This window comes from Periophthalmus magnuspinnatus, chromosome 4 (genome assembly GCF_009829125.3).
Source record: "Periophthalmus magnuspinnatus isolate fPerMag1 chromosome 4, fPerMag1.2.pri, whole genome shotgun sequence".
Taxonomy (NCBI): Eukaryota; Metazoa; Chordata; class Actinopteri; order Gobiiformes; family Gobiidae; genus Periophthalmus; species Periophthalmus magnuspinnatus.
This window is the reverse complement of record NC_047129.1, coordinates 28565943-28578237: the sequence shown is the minus strand read 5'-3', so window position 1 is coordinate 28578237 and position 12295 is coordinate 28565943. Positions and strand designations below refer to the sequence as shown.

At 38.0% G+C, this 12295-nt stretch overlaps 1 protein-coding gene across 1 annotated transcript; it reads right to left on the bottom strand.

Annotated features, from left to right (window-relative positions):
* Positions 1-2970: 2970 nt before the first annotated feature.
* Positions 2971-11418, bottom strand: LOC117370066 (MOB kinase activator 3A). The gene is made up of 4 exons (XM_033965424.2): positions 11209-11418; positions 8937-9509; positions 5407-5609; positions 2971-3407 (listed from the first exon to the last, which is right to left on the bottom strand). Exons 2-4 carry the CDS (start codon positions 9352-9354, stop codon positions 3378-3380), a joined length of 651 nt encoding a protein of 216 aa, XP_033821315.1. The 5' UTR covers positions 9355-9509; positions 11209-11418; the 3' UTR covers positions 2971-3377.
* Between the last annotated feature and the right edge of the window lie 877 nt (positions 11419-12295).

Genomic DNA, 12295 nt, shown 5'->3' with positions numbered 1-12295 from the left:
ACAGTAAAAACTTTAATTTAAAACAGTATTTGGTGTTGTATTTTAAAGGTTGTGACATATTCAAAGTAGACCTATTGACAAGTAGAAGGTTTTTACTAAAGCATTTGGTGTCTTTAGTTCAAACCTGTTAAAGTCGTAGCGGGTTTAACATTTTTTAGAGGTTTAGAGGTCACTTTTAATGGAATGGAATGACAAATTTGAGCACATGTTCATCACAAAAGACAGAAATTTTGCAATCCTTGTGCAGAATTGTGCGTGCCTATGCTTCCTCCACCCACACCTGACACTTACTTTGTCACTATGGAGATAAAGAACTTCAGTGAACATTTCCAGACAAACAGGTGACAAGTTGATGACACCAAGCTTGGTTACATACTTGGTTAAGATCTGTGGAGATGCAAGCGCACAGTAAAATTGCATGTTGTACACTTCAAATTGAATGAACACAATAGATAAGTTCAATATCATACTGCGGAACATTCAGCAAAGCAATAGCATCTCCATGGCAACAAATAGGTGGCTGACACTCCAGAAAAGCTCCATAGTGCATCTTTAACCCTCATGTCACCTTTAGGTTGGTGCCGAGCATGATTCATCTTCATTAACATAAATTTAGGCAGAGAAAATAAGATTCAATTTTTAAACAGGGTAATTTGTGTGCATCTCCATGGCGACAAATAGGCTGACCCTCGTAAAAGCTCCATATTGCATCTTTAACCCTCATGTTAGTCTGTTTTAGGTCGCTGCTGAGCATGACACATCTTCATTAACATAAATATAAGAGTCCATTTTTAAACAGGGTAATCTCTGTGCATCTCCATGGCGACAAGCACGTAGCAGACCCATCACCGGAAAAGCTACATAGTGCATCTTTAAGCAGTTTATAAATAGTCAAACTTCAAATGATGTGCGATTGTAGAAGCTTTTACCTGTTAAAAACCTGCCTTTAGTAACAGGAGCTCAGAGGAGAGAGACACACAATCACAGGAGGTGCCGTGTGACCCCTGGATGACCCTTGTCACGTAATAGACTTGTATCTCGTTGCAGGACTTATTTCTGGTCTCATTATTTATGTAATCCTCGATCTGAGCCTGGACTCTAGGTTGAAATCCCTTTTTATTGTTCCTAAGACTTTGGTTCTGAGCTCTAGTTAACTCAATCTTGGAAACGCACAGTCAGTTCATTCAAAACAAATGTCTGTATGCATCTTACATAACCAGCTTAACCCGAATCAAGAGGCTCCACTTCCCTCTTTACGGATAGAACTGGGGCATTGGATGGATTTCAAGTTACATGGAAATATAGAGTGTACCATCAGGATGTACACGGCATCTGACGCCATCTAGTGGACACTTTAAGCCTTTCCCACGTGTTGAAGTCCAAGTTTAAAAATAGATGGAATTGTTAAAAGCCTAAACTATCAGGGATGGAAAGAATTCTGAGTATTTTTATGGTACAAGTACAAGTACATGTTGTTTATTAATAATAGATGGTTGTTAGGGATTAAAGCCAAAGGATGTAGTGGCAGCAGAGCAGTGGTGGAACGTGACCAAGTAGTAAAGTATATTTAAGTCAAAGAATTAAGTGTCTGTACTTCACGTAAGTGCAGTTTAAAGTGGATACTTTTTACTTTTACTTATTACATTTGAGACCAGATATCTGTACTTATTGTAATTAACCAGAAAAAAAACCCAAATAAAATGATTGATTCAACTGTTTTTGTTCAGCACAAACCTTTATCGAAATCACTATAATTGGGCATACTTCCAGCCATATAAGAGTCGGGTTTGTGGAGATGCAAGCCTGAATGTTATTCTATGTATTTCAGGGGGATAAACACAACCAATATAAAAACCAAGCATTTATTTTAGTCTGCCTTTTGGCTAAAAAGTTACATACTGTGTCTTTAATGGTCTGTTCACACTTGCTCTTTCAAATCAAAATTAGGACTTAACCTGGACTAGAGCAGGTCTAAAAAAAACAAGTGCCACCAGGTATTCAAGTGATCTAAGCTGCCGCACATACAGTATGCCAGGCTCTATAGTCTCTGAATGTCTGCCCCGCTCTTCACCCCCACAAAAGACCTTGAATACAGTGAACGTGCTGCGTGCTTGTGTTTGGCTGGACCCCGTGTGCGTAACATGTGCTGCAGAGTCTCGTGGGGCCCTGCGTTGCCAGATACTGTGAAGGTTTGTCATGTGAGAAGCTGCCTGGTGACACAAGTGTAAAATAACCACCACATACGCTACATGCTAAACGCTATCAGCCCGAGCAGACAGGACGAGGCCTCACCAGGTGCACCGCCAAGTCCACGTGTAAACCTGTCAGATCCACATATCACAAATACATTTATTATTATGTAGGTGGGACGTGGCTGCGGTTACATGCACACTATATGACTATTATCTGATTAAAATGACATGCAAATTGACGTAAATTCTGTAATCTGATTTCTTTCTGATCATGCTCCCTCTTAAACATCCAGAAATCAGATAACAATGAGATTTTGGTGACCAGTGATTATGTCATGAATTACATCAACACATTTTCACATAGCATTGTATTATTATCCCTATTATTAAAGATCTTTTATGTCACTTTCCCGGTGGAGATCTGCCACATGTTTGTTTCCATAGAGATTATTACTTTGTCTTTAATGTTCCACAGTAGGACATTTACCTATCTTGTATTAATTCAGTTATAAGCGTTTTTGTTACTAAACATACCTTGAAAATATGTATTCTTATAGTAAGGAGGGCCTCTAGATCTGCCTTGTAACTTGACGTCACCTGCTTGTCTCTATTTTAGGTAATGGTGTAACATCTCCATGGAAACCTGCAGGTGACGGACAATATTACATCCATATATCAATAGTATTTAATGTAATAGAAAGATGAAATACACAGAGCTCCTTCATTGGGAACAGGTTGTAATTCTGTATATTATAAATCAGAATAAAAAACACCATTTCCATTTGGGGATCCATATTTTTAATGAGTTAAAAACATCTTAAAATACAGTATTATAGTAAGAAAGTACAGATCTTGTTGAATATACAGACAACAGGCATTTGCAGAAGTGTACAGTAAGAATTTGTACTAGTTTTTGGGATCTGTTTGGAAAAAAAGAGAAAAATCCTGGAATGATGTTGAATGGGATAAAATCAAAAAACACCAACACAAACATACAACTCGTAATACTGCGCCTGAATAAAATGCATTAAAAGGAAATAAACGCACCCAATGACAGACAATGGGTTATAAGCCTACCGTACGTCGCTACAATAGAATTACAGTACTTAAATATAAAAATAGACTCTTTTCTTTGCGTTTTGTTCTCGCCGCTCCGTGGACAGACAGAGGTGGCGCTGTGCTCCTTCAGTGGCACATCCGGGAGGTCATCTCTCTCTGAAAACACAAACAATAATCCAAAAGTTAGTTACTGTAGTAGTGTAAAGAAGACCAGTGTTTCATAATGTAAAAAATATATAATCTACATTTTAATTGGTTTAAATTAGGAGCACTGTCCAACTCACTGTGCAAAACGTCAGTGTTAGCATCACTACTTCCTGTCTCTATGAGGGTTTTTGCAGAGTCACGCTTAAATTAATAGATATTTAAAGATAAGACAGACACACACCCTCAACTCACTGTCCACTGACTAAACAAATCAGGTGAAAACGCCACCGGAGGAAACTTGTATGTTTAGAATGAGAGGTGTTTGTGCCTCAATGCTAATGCTAATTTTGAGGCATGGCGATATTAAAATAACACCACAAACTGAAATAATCGACAAATAAAAACAATCGGGTCATCTTTACATTAATCAATTTCAATTTTATTAGGATATTTGTTTATATTTTATGCTCTTCATAAAAGTTTGTGTTAGATTTGAGACACAATGAGCTAGCCAGCCTGCTTCTTATATTATTTAAGTATTGCAATGCCCTCTGTAACATCCTGCCTTTATTTTAGCGCAGGGTTGGTTGTTTTTTTTCCCCAAGGGCAAAACCAACACAATAATTGGTTTAACAAATGTTCATAAAAATGTCTGTAAAGTGAAGCTACTGTATCCATTACTAGGCCATCGATTAGTAAAAACGTGCTCAGTTCTTTTTTATCGATTCATATGTCAGTCTTCTCTCAAATGTGCATTGGAGCATGTAGATAATAAGGAAGTAATTCAATACTGATTCTGATACCACAATGATACATAATTTGAACACAATAGAATGCAAAGATAAAATAATGGTAGCACTAGTTCCATGTAATCTTATACTATTCAGGAAATGTTGGTCGTATTGATAGAATTCATAATAAGCCTTATCAATACCTGTTTAAATGAGTATCTAGTTTTTATCATGATTCAGATGGGGGTATAATTGTTGTTTGCACTGTGAAAAGGTTCCAAAACTGCAAAACTTGTCAGAAAAATTGCAATTTGGTTTATACGATACAACCAACATTATCCTTTGTATCGAGAATCACATTTCACAGTCGCTAATATTTCAAAAACAGGCGAGACTGCACCAACGAACAAACCCAATAAAGAAACAGCAAACCTCCTCAAACCCATCTCGTAACTCTCATTATCTGCCCCCTACAGGAGAGCAAATAATAACACGGGAAATAAAAACGGGTCAGATCAGGACAAAACATACATTTTTTAACTCTCAACTTTTAAACCCCCGGTCACTAGACGACATGTGTGACTGAGACAAAGTCAGATCGATGCTCTAATCAAGAGGTAATCACAAACAGTCACAGTTGTGTAATGTGGGCCACTGGAGCAATTCAACATTTAGATAATCCAATTTGACTTTTGTATTGAGTTCACCAAAGGATCAGAGCAGGGGCTGAGAAAGAAGAGCCGTCTGGCAAGTATCTGAAGGAAAATATAACTCTATTGTATTGTATTTTAATTATAGACATATTATAGTTATGTCCATTAAAGGGGATGTACCCAAATTAGATCATGCAATTAAGTCAAATCACTTTTCCCCCAGGACAGATATATTGTAAAAGCAGCTCTTAGGATGAAAAGTAAGCATTTTATTTTCCTTGAGACAGGAAGTGCACTGTTAGTTGTGTTAATATGACGGTAAAACTCTGCTCTGATCTGTGAAAGTTGTGATAAGGGCTTATAAACTCATCACGGTGAATAATTAGGATGGTCAGAATGCGAAAGGTAAATGAGAAATAACTACGACAAAGTTTGATTTTCACAATTTAAGACGGTAAAAATCAAGTACTGCATTTTTAAGATTAAATTAATGGAGTCGTTTATAAAATTCTACGTATGATTTAGGCTAAACCGTAAAAGTTAAGGACATGCGCACACACAAACGCAACAAATAAATACTCAGAGGATAATCTATAGGTTTCATCTTCTCCTCCCTCCACTCACCAGAGGCTCCAGCTCCTTGTTGTCGATGAGGTGGAACTCTGTGACGAAGTAGAAGAAGTGCTTGTAGCATGTGTTGACGTGAGCCTCGGCGCCCATCTGGCTCACACGGTCAAAATGGTGGATGTAGACGTGCACAAAGACCCGGAACAGACGGGACAAAATCTTCTTAGCCACCTGCATGAAGCTCTTAGGGAAGGGAGTACCTGGAGACAGAGGGAAGAGCGGTTAGCAGGCACAGAAGAGTAGGGCTTGGAAAGAGTGCACCCGTGAAAAAGAGAAACCAACTGCTCTTATTGGGTCCCTCTTGTATAAATAAAATAAGATAAATAGTAATAGATAAATAGATAAAGAAGAATAAGATAAACTTTAAAAAAATAATAAAAATACAGATACACAGATTAAAAAAAAAAAAAACTAAATCAAAATCAAATAAAAGATAATGTGATCAATGTCAAAAGATCAATATATCGTGATGCAAAATTTGGTCATACAGTATTGTTATTGTGGGCTGCTTTACCAATATATCATTTTACTAAACATTTTACTAAATTATTTTGTGACAATAGAGTTGTGTTGCTTGTTTAAAGAAAATAAACTTGTTAGATGATTTTGGGCGACAGTAGCTCAGCTGGAGTGTCCACTGATCTGAAGGTTGCCGGTTCAAATCCCGCTTTCAACATAAACGTCATTGGTTGAGCTGTCGTTGTGTCCTTGCGCAAGACACTTAACCCACCTCGCCCCAGTGTCTACGTACACCGGTGTATGAATGTGTGTGTGAATGTGTGAATGGTTCCTTGATGTAAAGTGCTTTGAGTGTCTTGAAGGTGGAAAAGCGCTATATAAAAATGTGACTGTTTACCATTTATTTCATGTTTAGTTTGTGCAGGTGGTGGTTTAACAGAAATACTGTACATATAGAAATATATTTGGATTATCACATTTATCACCATAATGTAATCGTATTGTTGGCCATGTATTGTGTATCAAATTGTCATTCCCAGCCCTAACACAAATCACAAATTGTTACTTAAACTAGATGCTAATTTGAAGTAATGATATTATTGAAAAGAAGGTCAGAAGTGTATTTTAAAATTGTAGACACTAAAGCTTGTAGCATGTTTGAAAAGTTGATTTGAACTATGGTGAAAAGTGGGTTTAAAAGACTTAAGGCAGGAATCTGAAGGAATGTAACTGAATGGTGATGATGACTGATAAAAACACAAAAGGCTGAGCTGAAAAGATGGAAGATTTCTTTGGAATGTCAACAAAAGACAGGATTCAGAATGAGTACATCAGACAGACTTAACTTAACATAAGACATAACATTTTAAATGATGGGACTTGTACAGACAGAGCAAGGCTGGTTAATATTGATGAGTTTGTTGATAATTAAGGTTTGGGCTGTCAAAAGTAGGACAAGCTAATATTTATGGATGCAGTAGAGAGCCGGGATGAGCTCTGTACAGTCAGATAATATTGATGTTTTGAAGTTATGCAAAATTAGAATGAGTTTATCAGAACAATATCAAAAAAGCTTATTAAGTGATATCGTGGCACTTCTCTGGTTAATTTGTGGCAATATTTGACAGTGACAGTTGACAAGAATGCATGTATTTTTCAAGGTATTGTGATTTATATAAATATATCTGTGGTTAAATAAAGCAAGATCACCATGTTTAATGCCTTGCTATTGAACATTCCAGGCAAAGCAATATCATCTCCATGGAGCAAGCAGGTAGCAGACCCTCCACGTGAAAAGTTACATAGTGCATCTAGAGGAGAGGTTACAATGCAGCTACCACAGACTGTTAAAAGGTGCCATTTAAATCTCTGCAAGCATCTCTGTCGTTCTAAACACGTTACTAGCATATTATTCTATTTTTATTCACCCTTGAACATTTTAACGCCTTAATCCAGACATGTTGAAGGTTCCAAGTTCAATTTACTGTGGAAAAACAAACATAACTTGATTTGGGGAGATAAGCCTTTGTCCTAACAGTGTGATTAACTATGTTCATTTTTGAGCTGACTAATTTAATAGCATTTCTGGCATCTGTTCAAGGGCACATGATCTAAGGTCGCTACTATTATTAGCCCAAGTGTAACCCGTTTTGTAAATCCAGGGTTGAGATGTTTCCACGGTGACTCAAAGGCCAAATAACAGCAAAGACCCAGAATGGGGAATGATAGATAATGAAAATACAACAGGAGCAGACTGAAGGCAAGTCCTTAATCGGGACAACAATGTAGAGTATTTAATACATGTGGCCATGTCCATTTCACATATTTCAAAGTGGCCTTCCTTTATCTCGTGCTGTACATGGTTAAACGGGCACTATGTAGCATTTCAGGTGAAAGGTACGCCACTTGCTTGTGTCCATGGAAATGTTATTGCTTTGAGAATTTTCCATAGTATTGCAATTAATTATCTTGCAAAAAAAAACACATTGAAAGCATGCATTTTTGATGTGAGCAGGGTCACCTTTCCACAGATCTGACCTGTACATTTACCTGGTGGAAAATATGTTTAATATCATAGTGGAATATAGCTTTGGAGACAAACAGGTAGCAGGCTGTCCAGCATAAAAGTTACATAGTGTACCTTTGAACTGTACTAATTGTAACATCTCAGCATTAGTCACGCTTTAAGAACCATTTGTGCCAACAGCTTCCATTTTGTGCCAACTTTTACTTTCATTATCTACTATTGACATTTAACGGACCCATGAGTTCACTGCTTCTGTGTCTTCGTGCTTTCAGTAATAGCTTTTAAAACACACTACACCATATGTGACAGGCTCGACAAAGCCTCTCAAAGCTCTGAACTGTAGTGATTATTCATTCACTCCACTCTCAGTGCTGGAAACCTACTTGTAGTCACAGCTGCACTGTGGTAAACTGACGGAAGCGAGGACTGTTAGTCTGCGCCGCCGCTCCCTCCGACCACCACCAGTAACTCACGTACACTTTGCATCTCGATTAGATTACATTTTAATTAATTGCACAGCCCTAGTTGGGGGGATTTGTGATTTTTTTTCAAGTGTGTATCATTACATCAGTCAATCAGTCTTAGTCAACCAATTTTACTTTTCGTTTTTGTTTCATTTTAAGTAGTTTAGTTATACAGGGCACAGAGGCACAGGAAAAACAAAGTGAGGGAGGAATGTTGTATTTTTTATTTTCATCTGTAAAAAAGGCAGATTAAACTCATGGTTCACAAGTGTAATCTTTCTTTCTATAAATACATTGTTTCAAGGTATTTTTTTCTGCATGAGCTCCTGTGCAGGTGTCATCTTGTGAGTTCAGTTTGGGTCAGACACAGAGATACCTAATACGTTTCTGCCACACACCCTTTTTAATCTACGAATGTATTGGCAGGACATGCGTTTGGTCAACCAAGCATTTCTTTAGTTGACTTCAGCCCTCTGTGTTTTTTTGTTTTTGTTATTTGGTAATTTTTGTTTTGTATCGGTCCCTATTCAATGAAATGATTCAGATGTTTGAGTGACCTCCTACCACTTCTTACTTACCGACATTTGTGGGGAAGATGTTCTCGTTGTTGATTTGTACCTCGATCCAGTCCATCAGCAGACTCATGTACTTGGGAGCCGGCAGTGCTGTGGGCCTCTTGTACTTGTGCTCATCCTGCCAGCGGTACTCGTACTTAGGCCCCCCGGACATCACAGGACATGTTTGATCCGTGCACGAGTCGCTGATGGTGCCGTAGATGAGGTTGATCCTGTTGAAGAAGTCCACCACGTGAACGGCCACCCAGTCATTGAGGTCCTCCCCGTGTGGAAGCTGCACAGCCTGCTTCAAATCCAGACCTGCGTTCAGAGAGGCTTGGGCTTTCTTATGGAGCTCGAAGCGTTGGGTGCCCGGCTCGAACTTTCGCTTGGGTCGAAATGTCCGATCTTTGTTGAAGACCTGTTTCAACGCCAGAGACATTGTGATGCAGGTGGATGGGTGGATGTGAGTGTGTGTTTGAGATGCCCACAGAGAACGATTGACTGGAAAAGACTAAGGAGCCAAAGTGTAGAGTAAACAACCAGGATTTGGGCCAAGGACAGTCTTTAGGTATTTCCACAACACAAATGGTGATCCTGCAAGAAGCAAATAGAGGAGAGAGCGTCAGGTGGCAATACGTGACAATGTGACTGTACTATTTTCAGTAAGCAGCAAATATAGGTGAGCACAAACAGGTGGGTAGAGTAATCAAAGCATTTACTCAAGTAAGGGTAATGTTACATCAAAATAACGTTAATGAAGTATAAGTACAAAGTAGTAGTCCAAGAAATTACCCAAGTAAGAGTAAAACAGTATCTGGGAAAACGACAACTCAAGTTAAAGTAGTTATAAGAGTAACTAATTTGTATTTAATGTAATTTGAAGGACAAAATACTAAATATGCACAAAATCTGTTATATATCATGTCTAAATCAGCAAGTAAGAGTACTGTGACTTCAATGAAAATATCATTTAAGTAGGAGTAAAAGTATGCTGCTAGAGAGAAGTACTCTGAAAAATATAGTTTCTTTAAAATGTTACTAAAGAAATGTATCCGAGTACTACCCACCTCTGAGCACATGCATACTGAATATTTTTGAATATCGTCTTACATTTAATTATCATCACAGTTCATGTTACAATGATTAACCTATGCATCCGAACCTTAGTTAGCAAGTTGCCTTAATGGCTTTCTTGTAGCAACCAAAATATGTTGTTTTATTGCTCTTCTGCTGTCCTTTGACTTTGCATTGCAACACTGGAATTGTCCATTGTGTGACAAATAAAGGTACTCTTATCTTATTTTGTAATTAATTCCAATTTGTGGACTGTCCAGGAAAGTGAATACATGAATAAGTAGTATGATGACAATGCAGTACTCTATATTTATTCGTTTCCATTTTCTGAATAACACAGGCCTATATTTTGCAGGTAGCCCCACATTAGTTACTCCTGGTAGCAGAAAAGGGACTGAAATGACTGTTTATCATATCTTTTTATCCGGGGATTAAGTGGTAATCCTCGGCATCTCCAGCATCAGGATCCAGTTCAAAGCTGGAATATGGATATATGATAATCCCATGACCACCAAGGATGAAAATGAAAACTAACAACAAAAAACAACATAGGAAGGGACGTTTCCATGACAATAAAGACTGTAAGGACTGCGTAATGTAGCTTTACGCACGGATGGAGAGAGGCGGTTTTGGTTTTTGGATAGCCATGTCGCTTCACTCCACACGTGAGCACTTGGGATAGGTAAAGTTTCGTAACATATCTGGCCTGCGAAAACGTCTGCAGTCTTCTATGGCCTCAGGTTGCCTTATTTACAACCTCAACTACAAAGTTACCAGCGCGCCCTGACGCAGACTTGAGTCATTTCCTATTACAAGACTAATTCCGCCTTAAAACCAAAGAATCTCCGGAATGACAATAAAACCGTACAAGCCGCTGTTATTTCACTGTAAAACTGGAGTCAGCAGAAATCTGTGTGTCTCCCAGCAAAACACAAAAGCCCAAATTGAACCATGAGCGTGTTTTATTTAGTTTAAAGCCGTTTCAAAGCGGGACGTCGGAGATTAAACAGCGAGGCACATGACGGAGTTTATTCTTGACGCGAGCGCGAGACTTGTTGCTGAATTTAACGACAAAAAACACACACATCTGCATATTGTTTTACCTGATTATCCACTATATACGCTTAGTGCCACGTATAGATCATAGTATCATTATTTGGACATAAAACATAAAAAATTAGCTGAAACGGCTTAGTTCAAAGCTACTTTCTGAACTTACTTGTTCCGCCTTCCTGTTGGCTCGAGCTCCTTCAGTTAAAACTGACAAAATGTCCTATCTGATCATAAAACCTTCACTATTACACTGAAGAACACTACATTATGGAAATACAGAGGAATACATTTTGCCAAAACGCATAATGATTAAAAAGATGTCACTATTAAACAAACTAGCTACAGAACTGACTCCTCCCTGTCCCAAGAAAACTACACCACTGTCAATGTACTTCCGCTAAGTTAGACTTCCGGTTGTCTTTTCAAAATAAAGCTCATCGCACGCGTTCTATCGCCGTGTTTCTTTACCTGCGTGCTTTTATTGCGAAAGGGTGTCGTCTTTTACCGGTACAGTGTGTTTTTGTGGTTTCAGAAGTTCCTAAGTTAGCAGGGTGTTACTTAGTTACGTGGTTATAATTATGTAAAAGCCACTAACAAACCTTCAATTTACACAAATGACATGGGAATATATCTGTCAGATGGAAATACTCAGGATTTTTTATAGATCAGTGACATGTAGGCCTTGCTGTAGCCTCCAGTTATTTAGTTATAGTTAGACAGTATTTCCCAGATCTGATCCAACAGGCTGGTTTGAGGACTGGGTTGTTTGCATTTCATTTGGCTCCCAGTTGCCAGCTGCTGATATTAGCCTGTGATATTGTACTTAGACTAGTTTGGCAAGTCAGCTGAACAGCTCACATAATAATGGGGTTTACATTTCATGCTTTTATAAACACAGCCACATAATCAACTTGCCTTTCGTAGAACTCATTTAAACAGTTTTATGACCAAACCAGACCAAATTAAAACCCAAATAAAACATTTCACACATCAGCACTCACTCTGCTTTATAAAATGCATTGTTGTTTATGTTCAGAGACTGGCAAAACAACAATTTTTCTCCCTCATCTGGGTCAAATAAGAGTCAGGTTTTACTAAAATCCAAAATTATTCTATTTTTTGGGGTAAAAAGTTATATTTTATGACCAATTGAGTTCAAGTTGTAAGAATAACATAACCTCTGATTTGTTTTAAAGTTTATGTAATTGGAAAGACAAAACATAACATAATGCACATAATTAGCTGAGGGAACA